We start from the raw sequence: 17,663 nt of genomic DNA, 5'->3' as shown, positions 1-17,663 counted from the left end.
CCGGCCGCGCATGCGCGGTCAGAAAAAGCGGACCGTCGGGAGCAAAAAACGTTACATGTAAGGTTTTTTTCTCCCGACGGTCCGCTACCACACGCCCAAGCATCGCAAAACGGACGCGACGTTTTGCAATGCGTCGCAAATGCGTCGCTAATGTTAGTCTATGACGAAAAAACGTATCCAGCAAGAACTTTTGCTGGATGCGTATTTTCGGCAAAACGACGCATTTGCGACGTATTGCAGTTAACGCTAGTGTGAAACTAGCCTTAGGCCGGGTGCCCACGATCCAGAACTAGCAGAGCGTGTCCACTGCGTCTAAAGCGCTGCTGTCCATTGAACGCAGGTGAATCTGCATGTGATCACTGAACCGTGCGGATTTACCAGGACTAATACCTTCTATGGGTGACATTTATCTTGCCGAGACTCGCATCTCCACAAGAGAAATTGACACGCTGCCGTCTGGAGAGACGCGGCATATGTCTGTCTCCGCGGGCGTCTGTGGATGCATGGTGGGCATGGGATTTTTTGACATCCCATCCACTAAGCTGTAACATCTGGCCGCTGCGGGTTTCATGCTGCATAAAGACACAGCATCAGACCCACAGCAATTCTTGATTGTGGGCACATAGCCTTAAACCTCATAAAACAAAAGTTGAAGATGTGCAAAGTTCAGGCCTACTGCTTATGTCTATATCCACATGCACATAGATCCACAAAATCACCAGAAGAGAAGAAACCAAAAAGCTGGAAATTTAAAAAGTGATTTATAAAATGCTGTAAATACACAACTTCATGTCTGAGCACAAGGTACCTCCAGAAAGTTAAAACTGTATGAAACGCTGTTGTGCTGAAGTGCTGCTGACAGCCATGCTCAATTCATGTAACTTCATGAGCAACAAAAATATAAAGAACCCATTGAATCTTACATTTGTAATTACAATACACGTACAACCAGAGATTTGCAGACAAAAACAAAGAAAAATAATAGATTGTATAGAAAAAATATGCAAAGCACAATCCTAACAGCTACTGTGCTAGCGACTTCTACATGAGAAAGTACACAGCATATTGTAAGTAAAAAATGCAACTTAAAGGGAATCTGTCACCTACTTTTTCGCATATAAGCTTCAGCAACCGCCATCAGGGGCTTATATACAGCATTCTGTAATGCCCCCGATATAACCTGAAAGATAAAAAAAACAGGTTATATTATACTCACCCAGGGGCGGTCCCGATGCGGTCCGGTCCGATGGGCGTTGCGGTCCGGGTCTTCTATCTTCATAAGATGACGTCCTCTTCCCTGCTTCTGTCGCGGCTTCGGCGCAGGTGTACTTTATCTTCCCTGTTGAGGGCAGTGCAAAGTACTGCAGTGCGCAGGCGCCGGGAAAGGTCAGAGAGGCTCAGCGCCTGCGCACTGCAGTACTTTGCTCTGCAAATCAGTACGCCTGCGCAGGAGCAAGGAAGATGACGTCATCGCATGAAGATGGGAGGCGCCGGACCCGGACCTGCGACGCTCATTGGACTGGACCGCACCAGACCGCTCCCCCAGGTGACTATAATCTAACTTCCCTTTCAGGATACATCGGGGGCTTATCTACAGAATTACAGAATGATAAGCCCCTGATGCCGGTGGCCGCTGCGTATATACGAAAAAATAGGTGACAGATTCCCTTTAAAGGAAGCCTGTAGGATCCCCCGTGGCCTCCACTCCAGCAGCATTCAGCCATGTGTGATTAATCTCCCCCTAACCAGCCCTGTATAACATCATTCAGATAAATCAATGCTTTAAAAAACACTTTATAACCTCCGCTTTCCCTATGCTAATGAGGGCTTTGACTAGTCAATGGGGCGTTAGTTCCCCAGAGTAGACAGCCCTCTTTCCATGTTATCAGGGCCCTGTGGGTGTGATAATATAATTTGTACAAGCGGCTTCGTCGCTGCTCATGTAAATCTGTGTAGACGCAGCTCATTCCGGCAGCGTCTCTCAGCCGGGTGTACACTTCCCAGCTTCAAAGGCGCGCACTGCGGAAGTTATCTTCTAAACTTCCGGACATGCACAGTGCATCTGTGAAGCTGGGAAGCGTACACCTGGCTTCAGAAACACAGTGACGCTGCCAGAATAACTACCCTGGGGAACTAACGCCCCATTGACTAGTCAAAGCCTTCATTAGCATAGGGAAAGCAGAGGTTATAAAGGATTTTTTACAGCATTTATTTATATGAATGATGTTATACAGGGCTGGTTAGGGGGAGATTAATCACACATGGCTGAGTGCTGCTGGAGTGGAGGGCACGGGGACCTGACAGGTTCACTTTAATTAATTGTCTCAACACCCTTGTGCAGTAGTGTGCACCGCTGCCCTGCCTACCAACTCCCCTGCATCGTTCCCCTCCCTACCAACTCCCTTGCACCTCTCCCCTGCCTACCGATTCCCCTACACCAATCCCCTGCCTATCAACTCCCCTGCACCGCTCCCCTGCCTACCCACTCCCCTACACCGATCCCCTGCCTACCAACTCCCCTACCTACTGACTCCACTACGACGTTCCCCTGCCTATCGACTCCCCTGCCTACCCACTCCCCTACACCTCTTCCCTGCCTACCGACTCTCCTACACCAATCCCCTGCCTACCAACTCCGCTGCACCGCTCCCCTGCCTACCCACTCCCCTGCACCCATCCCCTGTCTACTCACTCCCCTGCACCGCTCCCCTGTCTACCCACTCCCGTGCTTACCCACTCCCCTACACCGCTCCCCTGCCTACCCACTCCCCTGCACCCATCCCCTGTCTACTCACTCCCCTGCACCGCTCCCCTGTCTACCCACTCCCCTGCTTACCCACTCCCCTACACCGATCCCCTGCCTACCGATTTCCCTGCACCGCTCCTCTGCTTACAGACTCCCCTGCCTTTATTACATTAAATAGATAGGCATTTAGTTTTGGACAACCCCTTTAATCATTATCGTTGTAGCATATTATAGGTAGAGAGGGGAACAGTGGATTTATTTTCTAATATTTAGGTATGGACAGGATCTGAAGAAGTTAGGTAACTGCTCATCTTCTCACTCCTTTTATTAAAAACCGACCCACCCCCACCCTATGTGTGACAGAGAGTATGTACGCTCTATGACTAGGAGGACGGAGTGATAAGATGCACTAGCGTTTCTGTTTCTCATTTAATATTTTTCTTTTTACAGGAATGAAGGATCCTTAATTAATCTGTTTTTGCAAAATGTTGTTAAGCATTTCTCTTTTGCTGACCCAGCAATTCTCCCTGAGAGGTACGTGGTGATGGACCAACAAACTATATAGTGCTTATGTAACACTTGAAGGTGTGTGTTGTATAAGTTTTCTAGCAAGTAAACTCTGGCAAGGTATATGTCAGGATGACATAACTGTTTTATCTGTGTGGGTCTGCCCCGTAGAATTTGTAAGCTGTACCTGGTGGTCCTGCAGTTACGCCCCATTCACCTGCTCTGCAAAACCAGGCACAGCCAAGTACTATAGGGTATATGCACACATTGCGGATTTGGCTGTAGAATTTTCTGTGCTGATTCGGCATCTCTTGGCAGTAAAAACGCAGGTCAAAATCTGCGGTTTTTTTTGCTGATTTTGTGTTTTTTTTGTTGAGGATTTACTGCAGATTCTCTGCGTTTTTATCCCTGCAGATTTCTATTATGGAATGGGTGCAGAAGAATTGACATGGTCCTTCTTTTAATCCGCTGCGTTTTCCGTGCAGAATTTTCCACACCATTAGCACAGCATTTTTTTCTCCATTGATTTACATTGTACTGTATATCACCTGTGGATCTGCAGCGTTTCTGCGTGGAAAAAAATCCTGCGGATCCGCAGTAAATCTGCAATGTGTGCACATACTCTATGTGTTTACTATGTACAATGAGTGAAATAAGTGTTGAATAAGTCACCAATTTTCTACGTAAATATATTTCTAAAGATGCTATTGACATGAAATTCTCACCAGATGTTGGTAACAAGCCATCCAATCCACAAAGGTAAAGAAATCAAACCGTAGATATCCATAAATTAAGTTACCGTATGTGTAATAATGAGAAATGACAAGGGGAAAAAGTATTGAACATGCACTGAAATTTATTTAACACTTCGTTCAAAAGTCTTTGTTAGGGATAACAGCTTCAAGACACCTCCTGTATGGAAAAACTAGTCAGAGGCATTACTCAGGTGTAATTTTTGCTCATTCTTCCACACCAGCACTCTTCAAATCCCGAAGCTTCCGTGGACTTCGCCCATGAACTCTGAGCTTTAGTTCCTTCCAGAGGTGGAATTCAGGGGATTCGCTTGTTACAATAGCAGGCAGTTCCTTGAACCAGCAAGAAGCAGCGCCCCAATCCGGTTCCCTGGCCCACAGGTTTCAACTGAATGTGCGTCCGAGTACACACATTCAGTTGAAATATATTGCGGTACGGAAAGCCACCAGCTTCCTACACTGCAATGGTGAATATCCGCCAGCCAATCAGAGGCCGGCAGCTGATGCCAGAAAGCATGTTGCTCCCGTATGACATCACTGCCATGTGCCTGCCCATCCACGCAAATATGAAGCAGGAGGAGGATGCCACTGGACCATGGCCAGTGAAAAGCTGCAATATGGGTGACGGAGACATTATGGATGTGGGGCCAGGAGGATGGACACGTGATGAATGTGGGCCACTCTGTGTATCGCACTTATTAAATAATAAAAAAATGGGGACCCACTTAACTTTCCTAACCAGTTGAGGGAAAATAGACAGGTTTGGGCTGGTGTTAATATTCTGGGAAGGGGCCAATAACCCTAAAGGTTCCCAGCCTAATAATAACAGCTCAGCTTAGCTTTTACTGGTTAGTAAAAAGGGGACCCAAAATAAAAAAGACTTGAGTTCTCCCATCATTTACTAACCAGCAAAGGTTGATCGGACAGCTGAAGGCAGATTTTAATAGGCTGGGAAGGGACATGGATATTGGCCCCCTCCCAGACTAAGAATACCAGTGTGCGGCCTCCCCAGAAATGGCGCATCCATTAGATGCGCCAATTCTGGCACTTAGCCTCTGGTCTTCCCACTTGCCCTGGTGTGTTGGCAAGTGGGGTAATCGTTTTGGGGTTGATGTCAGCTGTTTCATGCCTAATGACATCAACCCCAGGGGTTAGTAATGGAGAGGTGTCTGAGACACCCCATTACTAGCCCTGTAGTCTAAATAATAAAGACTCAGAAAAGTCCTTCAAGTAATCCTCACCTGTCCGCTGTCAATCCATAATGATGAGGTCCCACGGCAATTACCAACTCTGCAACATCAGGAATGTGACATCTCACCATGCCAGCCAGAACACACTGAGCTTAGCATGAGAACATGGCTGCAGTGACTAGCTGTGACGTAATTAAGGCTACCGCAGGTCACAGTCAGCGGTTCTCACGGTAACCTCTGTGTGAGCCGGCCTATGAACTGCAGTAACCTTACTGACATCACCGCTTGTAGTAAGGTTAAAGCAGTTCACAGGCTAAATAGCAAAATATGAAACATACTAGACCAGGGTGTACACAAAAATAAAGCAGATAAAGCGGATCCATTGCAAAAGTCATTATTGGGGCCCTCCTCTCCCCCACAAAAAAATATGTTCAGCGGAGTATGTGTGGTCACATGGAGAGGGACATGTATTGCATTTACATAAAATTTATAAATTTTGCCCCTATTGCAGTGCCTTAGTGTAATTAAGCTCTACAATACCCCTTTCGTGACTGTCCCCCATAGTGTATGATGTTGCTACAATGCCCCCAGCACAGTATGATGCCCCCACACCTTCCCCTGCACACTCAGCATGATGCTGCAACATCAGCCCTTCCTCCCCATATTACAAGGTGCCACAGCCCTGATAAAATAAAAATAGAAGTACTTTTCATAATATAAGTATTGTTCAAAATAGCAGTTGAGCGCAGTATGTGAAATCTCTGATTGTAGTATCATTGTACATTTCTTTAGAGTCTTCTTCATTGTCCACTCTCACCTCTTCTTCCCAGATACTGCCAATAGCTCGGCAGGTCATCTAGCAGTCTCAGATGCTGCTAAGCTGTGATAGGCAGCATCTGGGAGAGAGGTGTGAAAGTGCACAACCACGGAGTAGACTCTGTAGAAATGTCCAGTTGGACTGCAAGTAAAGATTTCACATACTGCATTCCAAAAGCAACAAATGTACTGTATATATCGCCACAATTGAGTGATGCAGCACATTACTGAAAAGAGCGGCAGAATCAGAGGAGCTCTGCGATTTTTACAAGGTATTTAACACAATTTTGTTTGAGCAAACGACAAGTCCTCTTTGCGCTGTACCAGAAATGAAGACTTCAGGGACTGGAGAAGCTTTTCTGTCATACAAAATGCCGGAATTTTTGATGGGGGCATGGTCACATCCAGTCCCAGCTCCACCATTCAGGCGAAGCTGATTAGAACTGGCGTCAAAATGTTAAGTCACAACATTTTTGTGCAAATCCACCCTGCACAAATATTTTGTAAATTTTCAAAGCTTTTACTCCGCTTTTGTGGGGTAAAAGCTTTGAAGTATTGACCCCAATGTCATAAATACAGGAACATGATGGAAGGAGGCCAAAGGTACCTAAACTCTTCATGAGAGGCTGATAGTAAAAATTTTGCTGCCATTATTGGGTGCTCACAGTATATCTCTTAGAGTTGGAAAAGCCCTCAGATAACCCCTACAGCATCCCAAACAACAAGCCATTTTATTTGTCAATCTGAGTTATCAATAATTCTGAAAATCCCGATCAGTACAGGAGTAGGCAGCAATGTGCTCGGAAATCCAATTCATTCCCATGTTTTTCCCAGAAACCTATTGACCAAATAAAAGTACAAGACTAAATAAAAGGAGTAATGAGGAAACTTGTTCCTGTTCATAGAACTTCTTAGAAGGCCATGGATGAGATGATATCGATGGGGAAACTAATCGTACAGTCAACAGCTAACAGGGCAGACACAATACAGAACAGGATATTATAATCCTCCCCTGGGCCCTCGGCAGGATCAATATCTACTAGCAGTAATGTTACTGTGAGGACTCACATACCAGACTGCACTCATCCCTGATCCAATTATATGATCCATTACGTGATAAATCTCTAAAATGTCATACACATCATCATCCTGCTACTACTGATCTCATCTATTGATTTACGGCCAAAGGGTAACTGGGGATGTGCTGCTGCCAGGAAAACTTTCCTACATCAGCTATGTCCATGGTGCTATAAAGTAAGTATGGATCCTGTCTATACAGACACACAACGCTCGCTGCAGCCTCCAGCATGACGCATGGTGTGCTGTATATTTAGTCTTGTGGGTTGGGGGGGAGATGTTGGATGTTTGATTGGTGTCTGGGGGTAAGAATTTTAACATGGTGTCCAATGAGAAAAATCTGACATAATGAATTGATGTCTATCGGGCTAAAGCATCAATTATATAAAAATGGGAAATGCCTTTATATTTTAGAACCCATTTATTAGCACCTCTAAAAGCAAGATTTTTTTATTTTTTGTTTTGCAAATACAGCATTGTGACTGATGGCTTATCAGTCACAATGAACAATATTTTTATATGTTCAGATACTTTTGATGATTCCTACCACCTTTGTAACAGTTTTTTTCGCATTCATTAATGCATAACTTCATAAATTAGATTAACTAAAAGAAGAAGTTAATTATTGGAAATATGGTGAAAGTATTATCCAGTAGCCACCAATAAATCTATTTTAATATAAATATAATGTATAGAATTTGAAAAGAGGGAGTCACGAGCCCCACACAGCCTCCCTATATACTGCATGAGCCCCACACAGCCTCTCTATATATACTGCATGATCCCCACACAGCCTCCCTATATACTGCACGAGCCCCACACAGCCTCCCTATATATAAATATACCTGCATGAGCCCCACACAGCCTCCCTATATATACTGCATGAGCCCCACACAGCCTCCCTATATATACAGCATGAGCCCCACACAGCCTCCCTATATACTGCATGAGCCTCACACAGCCTCCCTATATACTGCATGAGCCCCACACAGCCTCCCTATATATACAGCATGAACCCCACACAGCCACCCTATATACTGCATGAGCCTCACACAGCCTCCCTATATACACTGCATGAGCCCCACACAACCTCCCTATTTACACTGCATGAGTCCCACACAGCCTCCCTATATACACTGCATAAGCCCCACACAGCCTCCCTATATACTGCATGAGCCCCACACAGCCTCCCTATATACAGTATATACTGCATGAGCCCCACACAGCCTCCCTATATACTGCATGAGGCCCACACAGCCTCCCTATATATACAGCATGAGCCCCACACAGCCTCCCTATATACTGCATGAGCCCCACACAGCCTCCCTATATATACTGCATGAGCCCCACACAGCCACCCTATATACAGCATGAGCCCCACACAGCCTCCCTATATACACTGCATGAGCCCCACACAGCCTCCCTATATACAGCATGAGCCCCACACAGCCTCCCTATATACACTGCATGAGCCCCACACAGCCTCCCTATATATACTGCATAAGCCCCACACAGCCTCCCTATATATATACTGCATGAGCCCCACACAGCCTCCCTATATATACTGCATGAGCCCCAAACAGCCTCCCTATATATACTGCATGAGCCCCACACAGCCTCACTATATATACTGCATGAGCCCCACACAGCCTCCCTATATATACTGCATGAGCCTCACACAGCCTCCCTATATACACTGCATGAGCCCCTCACAGCCTCCTTATATACACTGCATGAGCCCCTCACAGCCTCCCTATATACACTGCATGAGCCCCACACAGCCTCCCTATATATACTGCATAAGCCCCACACAGCCTCTCTATATATATACTGCATGAGCCCCACACAGCCTCCCTATATATACTGCATGAGCCCCAAACAGCCTCCCTATATATACTGCATGAGCCCCACACAGCCTCACTATATATACTGCATGAGCCCCACACAGCCTCCCTATATATACTGCATGAGCCTCACACAGCCTCCCTATATACACTGCATGAGCCCCTCACAGCCTCCTTATATACACTGCATGAGCCCCTCACAGCCTCCCTATATAAACTGCATGAGCCCCACACAGCCTCCCTATACTGTATATACTGCATGAGCCCCACACAGCCTCCCTATATAAACTGCATGAGCCCCACACAGCCTCTCTATATATGCTGCATGAGCCCCACACTGCCTCTCTATATATACTGCATGAGCCCCACACAGCCTCCCTATATACAGCATGAGCCCCACACAGCCTCCCTATATACACTGCATGAGCCCCACACAGCCTCCCTATATATACTGCATAAGCCCCACACAGCCTCCCTATATATATATTGCATGAGCCCCACACAGCCTCCCTATATATACTGCATGAGCCCCACACAGCCTCCCTATATATATACTGCATGAGCCCCACACAGCCTCCCTATATATATACTGCATGAGCCCCACACAGCCTCCTTATATGCACTGCATGAGCCCCTCACAGCCTCCCTATATACACTGCATGAGCCCCACACAGCCTCCCTATATATACTGCATAAGCCCCACACTGCCTCCCTATATATATACTGCATGAGCCCCACACTGCCTCCCTATATACACTGCATGAGCCCCACACAGCCTCCCTATATACAGCATGAGCCCCACACAGCCTCCCTATATACACTGCATGAGCCCCACACAGCCTCCCTATATACACTGCATAAGCCCCACACAGCCTCCCTATATATACTGCATGAGCCCCACACAGCCTCCCTATATATACTGAATGAGCCCCACACAGCCTCCCTATATACAGCAAGAGCCCCACACAGCCTCCCTATATATACTGCATGAGCCCCACACAGCCTCCCTATATATATACTGCAAGAGCTCCACACAGCCTCCCTATATACACTGCATGAGCCCCACACAGCCTCCGTATATACTGCATGAGCCCCACACAGCCTCCCTATATATACAGCATGAACCCCACACAGCCTCCCTATATACACTGCATGAGCCCCACACAGCCTCCCTATATATATATATATATATATATATACACTGCATGAGCCCCACACAGCCTCCCTATATACACTGCATGAGCCCAACACAGCCTCCCTATATATACAGCATGAGCCCCACACAGCCTCCCTATATACAGCATGAGCCCCACACAGCCTCCCTATATACAGCATGAGTCTCGCCCCACATAGCCTCCCTATATACAGCATGAGCCTCACACAGCCTCCCTATTTACACTGCATGAGCCCAACACAGCCTCCCTATATATACTGCATGAGCCCCACACAGCCTCCCTGTATACTGCATGAGCCCCACACAGCCTCCCTATATACTGCATGAGCCCCACACAGCCTCCCTATATATACTGCATGAGCCATACACAGCCTCCCTATATACACTGCATGAGCCCCACATAGCCTCCCTATATACTGCATGAGCCCCACACAGCCTCCCTATATACTGCATGAGCCCTACACAGCCTCCCTATATATACTGCATGAGCCCCACATAGCCTCCCTATATACACTGCATGAGCCCCACACAGCCTCCCTATATATACTGCATGAGCCCCACACAGCCTCCCTATATATACTGCATGAGCCCCACACAGCCTCCCTATATACACTGCATGAGCCCCACACAGCCTCCCTATATATACTACTTGAGCCCCACACAGCCTCCTTATATGAGCCCCACACAGCCGCCCTATATATACTGCATGAGCCCCACACAGACTTCCCATATACACCATGAGCCCCACACAGCCTCCCTATGTACTGCATGAGCCCCTCACAGCCTCCCTATATACAGTTCATTAGCCCCACACAGCCTCCCTATATATACTGCATGAGCCCCACACAGCCTCCCTATATATACTGCATGAGCCCCACACAGCCTCCCTATATACAGCATGAGCCCCACACAGCCTCCCTATATACACTGCATGAGCCCCACACAGCCTCCCTATATATACTGCATAAGCCCCACACAGCCTCCCTATATATATACTGCATGAGCCCCACACAGCCTCCCTATATATACTGCATGAGCCCCAAACAGCCTCCCTATATATACTGCATGAGCCCCACACAGCCTCACTATGTATACTGCATGAGCCCCACACAGCCTCCCTATATATACTGCATAAGCCCCACACAGCCTCCCTATATATACTGCATGAGCCCCACACAGCCTCCCTATATATACTGCATGAGCCCCACACAGCCTCCCTATATATACTGCATGAGCCCCACACAGCCCCCCTATATATACTGCATGAGCCCCACACAGCCTCCCCATATATACTGCACTAGATTGTGGCCCTATTCTAACGCACGCATCGGGTATTCTAGAATATGCATGCCCACGTAGTATATGGACAATGATGATTCCAGAATTCGCGGCAGACTGTGCCCGTCGCTGATTGGTCGAGGCAACCTTGATGACATCATCGTCGCCATGGCAACCATTATGACATCTACGTCGATACTGTGCCCGTCGCTGATTGGTCGAGGCAACCTTTATGACATCATCGTCGCCATGGCAACCATTATGACATCTACGTCGATACTGTGCCCGTCGCTGATTGGTCGAGGCGAATTCGCGGCAGACTGTGCCCGTCGCTGATTGGTCAAGGCAACCTTTATGACACCATCGTCGCCATGCTGTGCCCTGGCGGCCTCGACCAATCAGAGACGCGGGATTTCCAGGACAGACAGACAGACAGACAGACAGACAGACGGAAAAACCCTTAGACAATTATATATATAGACTAGATGGTGGCCCGATTCTAGCGCATCGGGTATTCTAGAATATGCATGTCCACGTAGCATATTGTCCAGCCATGTAGTATATTGCCCAGTCACGTAGTATATTGCCCAGCCACGTAGTATATTGCCCAGCCAAGTAGTATATTGCCCAGTGACGTAGTATATTGCCCAGCCACGTAGTATATTGCCCAGCCACGTAGTATATTGCCCAGCCACGTAGTATGTAGTATATTGGTCAGCCACGTAGTATATTGCCCAGCGACGTAGTATATTGCCCAGCCAAGTAGTATATTGCCCAGTGACGTAGTATATTACCCAGTCATGTAGTATATTGCCCAGTCACGTAGTATATTGCCCAGCCACGTAGTATATTGCCCAGCCACGTAGTATATTGCCCAGCCACGTAGTATATTGCCCAGCCACGTAGTATGTAGTATATTGGTCAGCCATGTAGTATATTGCCCAGCCACGTAGTATATTGCCCAGTGACGTAAAATAAAAAATAAACATGTACTCACCTTCCGAAGTGCCGTTGAAGTCCTGGCGCCTGTGTACGGTGCACGCAGCAGCTTCCGGTCCCAGGGTTGGTATGAGCGCAGCACCTATGATGACGTCGCGGTCACATGACCGTGAAGTCATGGCAGGTCCTTCTCGCGCAGGCGTGCAGGACCTGTGATGACGTCGCAGTCATATGACCGTGATGTCATGGCAGGTCCTTCTCGCGCAGGCGCGCAGGACCTGTGATGACGTCGCGGTCACAAGACCGTGATGTCATGGCAGGTCCTTCTCGTGCAGGCACGCAGGACCTGTGATGACGTTGTGGTCACATGACCGTGACGTCATGGCAGGTCCTTCTCGCATAGCATCCTTGGCACCGGAACCTGCCGCTTGCACTGCCGAGGACACCGCGCCACGTCGGAGGGTGAAAATAACCTTTTTTTTAGTATTATTTGTAACAGATCTTTTCACTATTGATGCTGCATAGGCAGCATCAATAGTATAAAGTTGGTCACACAGGGTTAATAGCTGCGTTAATGGAGTGCGTTACACCGCGGTCCATTAGCGCTGGCATTAACCCTGTGTGAGCGCTGACTGGAGGGGAGTATGGAGCGGGCACTGACTGCGGGGAGGAAGGAGCGGCCATGTTGCCGCCGGACTGTGCCCATCGCTGATTGGTCGTGGCAATGGTCGTGGGCATTTTGCCACGACCAATCAGCGACTTGGATTTCCATGACAGACAGAGGCCGCGACCAATGAATATCCGTGACAGACAGACAGACAGACACACAGACGGAAGTAACCCTTAGACAATTATATAGTAGATGAGCCCCACACAGCATCCCTATATACAGCATGAGCCCCACACAGCCTCCCTATATATACTGCATGAGCCACACACAGCCTTCCTATATACTGCATGAGCCCCACACAGCCTCCCTATATATACTGCATGAGCCCCACACAGCCTCCCCATATATACTGCATGAGCCCCACACAGCCTCCCTATATACAGCATGAGTGCCACACAGCCTCCCTATATATACTGCATGAGCCACACACAGACTTCCTATATATACTGCATGAACCCCACACAGCCTCCCTATATACACTGCATGAGCCCCACACAGCCTCCCCATATACTGCATGAGCTCCACACAGCCTCCCCATATACTGCATGAGCCCCACACAGCCTCCTATATACACTGCATGAGCCCCACACAGCCTCCCCATATAATGCATGAGCCCCCACACAGCCTCCCCATATACAGCATGAGCCCCACACAGCCTCCCTATATACTGCATGAGCCCCACACAGCCTCCCTATATATACTGCATGAGCCCCACACAGCCTCCCTATATATACTGCATGAGCCACACACAGCCTCCCTATATACTGCATGAGCCCCACACAGCCTCCCTATATATACTGCATGAGCCCCACACAGCCTCCCTATATACAGCATGATCCCCACACAGCCTCCCTATATATACTGCATGAGCCCCACACAGCCTCCCTATATATACTGCATGAGCCCCACACAGCCTTCCTATATACACAGCATGAGCCCCATACAGCCTCCCTATATACACTGCATGAGCCCCACACAGCCTCCCTATATACACTGCATAAGCCCCACACAGCCTCCCTATATACTGCATGAGCCCCACACAGCCTCCCTATATATATACACTGCATGAGCCCCACACAGCCTCCCTATATACAGTATGAGCCCCACACAGCCTCCCTATATACTGCATGAGCCCCACACAGCCTCCCCATGTACTGCATGAGCTCCACACAGCCTCCCCATATACAGCATGAGCCCCACACAGCCTCCCTATATACTGCATGAGCCCCACACAGCCTCCCTATATACTGCATGAGCCCCACACAGCCTCCCTATATACTGCATGAGCCCCACACAGCCTCCCTATATACACTGCATGTCGCCCCCATAGCCTCCCCATGTGCAGCATGTCGCCTCCATATGCAGCACCATGTCACCCCCATGTCGCTCCACGTGTGCAGCACCATGTCGCCCCATGTGTGCAGCACCACATTGCCCCACGTAAGCAGCACTTTGTCGCCTCACGTGTGAGGCACCATGTCACATGCCCATATCCTCCCCATGCCCACCCGAAGAGCCCATACACATGAAAAAAAAACCACACCACATACTCACCTCGTTCCCATTCCCTGGCGCTCTGCTTCTCTCCCTGCCTCCGCTCACACGCTGATTGGTGGAGGAAGTGGCCGGACGCCCCTCCTCCATCAAAGGAGTCAGCGGCGGCTCAGCTCAGAGCCGCACATGGAGACAGTGAACGGACAGGCACCGTGCGGCCTGAGGACCTCAAATTTCAAGCCCCATGGCTGTCTCGGTCCGCGGGCCGGACTGAGACAGCCAGAGGGCTGAAAGTGGCCCCCAGGCGGCACTTTGCCCAGGCCTGATTTACAGGAATATTGAGACAACCCTTCACAAAACAGCTTACAGTATATGTAAAGCAGAAATACAACCATTTACATAAGTCCTTACATGTTGTTAATAAGAATTGTGTATTTAAGACTTGCAGGTTAAACTTGTTTCCCAAAGTACATGTTCTCCTCATAGTTCCAGACATCTAGAAACCACCGGAGACTAGATGGAGGTGGACATGACTTGGGGATGGGTGGACCGAGAACTCCTGCAGCTTTTGTTTGTATTGCGGTGTAGATTTTAAACAAGAGTGTTGTTGCTTTAAGAGGAAGTTTAGATGTTTGTGCCTGGTGTATTACTGTGAGGAGGGTGGGACTTATATAGGGGAGGCAAGTCTGGCTCTCCCTCTTTCTCTCACAGGATGGACAGGAGGAAACATTACCCGCCCTCCCGCCCTGTTTATAATCTTTGTCCTTAAACTTTTTAATTATTGCTTGTATAATGATAAATGTTTTATTGTATTTTTGAATTTGTCATTGTATATCTTGTACCATGTTCAACTGTATATTGGCTATAAAGAGTTATTATTTGCGGTAACCTTCTAAGCCCAAGGGAAGGGCAATCCTTCAGCCATGGTTCCCTGGAGGTTTCCTCCACAGGGTTTTTTTCCTCTCCTGAGCGCTGTAGGATGACTCTTTGTGAGTCGGGGGTTTGCCGAGTTTAGTCCCATTAATGCTTTTGCAGGGACTTCTAGTTTTTAAGTTTACAAAAATGATTTAATTATTAAAAAAAAAAAAAGTGTCAAATGAGACTTGGAATTTATAACCCGTCACGGCTTTGCGGTTTAGGAGTCAGGTGGAAGTTGCAGACAAGTTAAGGTGGACTCATTTTAACTAATAGAGGATGTAAAACCTCATGGTGGTGAGCAGGCTCGGCTTTGGTGGCCAGCCTCAAGGACGTTGTAATGGTAACATCAATCAGGGGCGGGCACAGTGGTTAAGCCCAGAAGTGAGGATAATAGGGTCATTGGTGCCCTGAAAGTTTACTGGCTCTGCTTCAATGGCAAGCCAGTGCGTGCCGCCCCATTATGCCTGTCTGTCCTGGTGCTGTATGTCAGACAGCTGGGGATATCGCAGTACTTGTGAATCCCAATGTACTAGCACTCCACCTGACTCCTACTGTGATTATTTAATCCTGTGATTTTAATAAAAGCTGTGGCCATTTTGACAACCAAAATAATGTGTTTTGTGTATTTATTTTAGTACCTAGGTTTACAGTAGTTATGGTGGTTTTAAGAAGGAGTGGGGTCCATCCCATATCCAAAAGTCATGGCATTGGATATTATTCATTTTACTCATTTTATACACCACCATTATTTTCCACTGCACTTTACAGATATTATCTTTATCAAAATTAGAACTCACAATCTAAATATTATTATTACTACTGCACTCCTTAATACTGAAATAGCAACATCAAGTAGGCAAAGTGGTGGAGTTAGGGCTCATACCCATCAGCATAAATAAAATAAGCCCTCTATTGTTCATGAAAAGTTGGACGAGTGGCATGCGATTTTTATGCGAGTACAATGTGATTTTTCTCATCTAGCATCTGTCTGACATCTGAAAGACATGAGTGTGCGATCCATATGCAATGTGATTTTAACATTAGCTTTTACATAGAGTAATTCTCTGTCAATTAAAGATAGTTTTCAAAGTAAATATTCTTCAAAACGTAGATAGATAGATGATAGAAATGAGTGACATATATAATTAGTACATTTCATGGGTAGCTTACTGTAAATGTATTTAACTAATCTAATATGTAAAGCTGAATGTGTGTGTGTATGTCCGGGATTGGCATCTGCACCGTCGCAGCTACATCCACAAAATTTTGCACAGTCACACGTCTGGACCCCGAGAGCGTCATAGGCTATGTTGTGATGCAAAATTTTAACCCCGTGCATTCCAATTCACCAAACAATTTTGCCCCTATCTACATAATGGGGAAAAAGTGAAAGGAAAAGTGTTGGAGGCAAATTGCCAGCCAGGAGCAGATGGCATACAGGTATATACTATATACAGGGGAGATGATATACACATATATACTATATACAGAAGGAGATAACATACAGGTACATACTATATACAGGAGAGATGACATACACGTATATACTATATACAGGAGGAGATGACATACAGTTATATATTATATACAGGAGGAGATGACATACAGGAATAAACTATATACAGGGGAGATTACATACAGGTATATACTATATACAGGGGAGATGACATACAGGTATATACAGGGGAGATGACTTACAGGTATATACTATATACAGGGGAGATGACTTACAGGTATATACTATATACAGGAGGAGATGACATACAGCTATATATTATATATACAGGAGGAGATGACATACAGGTATATACTATATACAGGGGAGATGACACAGGTATATACTATATACAGGGGAGATGACATACAGGTATATACTATATACAGGATAGATGACTTACAGGTATATACTATATACAGGAGATGGCACACAGGTATATGCTATATACAGGATAGATGACATACAGGTATATACTATATACAGGAGGTGACATACAGGCATATACTATATACAGGAGATGACATACAGGTATATACTATATACAGGAAATGACATACAGGTATATACTATATACAGGGGAGATGACGTACAAGTATATACAGGAGATGACATACAGGTATATGCTATATACAGGATAGATGACATACAGGTATATACTATATACAGGGGATATGACATACAAGTATATACTATATACAGGAGGAGAACATACAGCTATATATTATATACAGGAGGAGGTGACATACAGGTATATACTATA

The 17,663-nt window shown here is 46.7% G+C and overlaps 1 protein-coding gene across 3 annotated transcripts in view; it reads left to right on the top strand.

Moving 5' to 3' along the window:
- TMEM25 (transmembrane protein 25) overlaps nucleotides 1-17,663 on the top strand; it is a 122,673-nt gene that overhangs the window by 37,350 nt on the left and 67,660 nt on the right. Inside the window, exon 2 of one of the 3 annotated variants that reach the window (XM_077250592.1) lies at nucleotides 3,197-3,280. The exons of the other annotated variants lie outside the window; for them this stretch is intronic. Within the exon in view, the coding sequence (XP_077106707.1) occupies nucleotides 3,232-3,280 (49 nt within the window). The 5' untranslated portion in view covers nucleotides 3,197-3,231. The remainder of the gene's footprint in view (nucleotides 1-3,196; nucleotides 3,281-17,663) is intronic. 3 annotated transcript variants of the gene reach the window in all.

The sequence above is a fragment of the Ranitomeya variabilis genome, chromosome 4, assembly GCF_051348905.1.
Source record: "Ranitomeya variabilis isolate aRanVar5 chromosome 4, aRanVar5.hap1, whole genome shotgun sequence".
Taxonomy (NCBI): Eukaryota; Metazoa; Chordata; class Amphibia; order Anura; family Dendrobatidae; genus Ranitomeya; species Ranitomeya variabilis.
The sequence above is the reverse complement of the archived record's forward strand: the minus strand, read 5'-3'. Positions and strand labels throughout refer to the sequence as shown.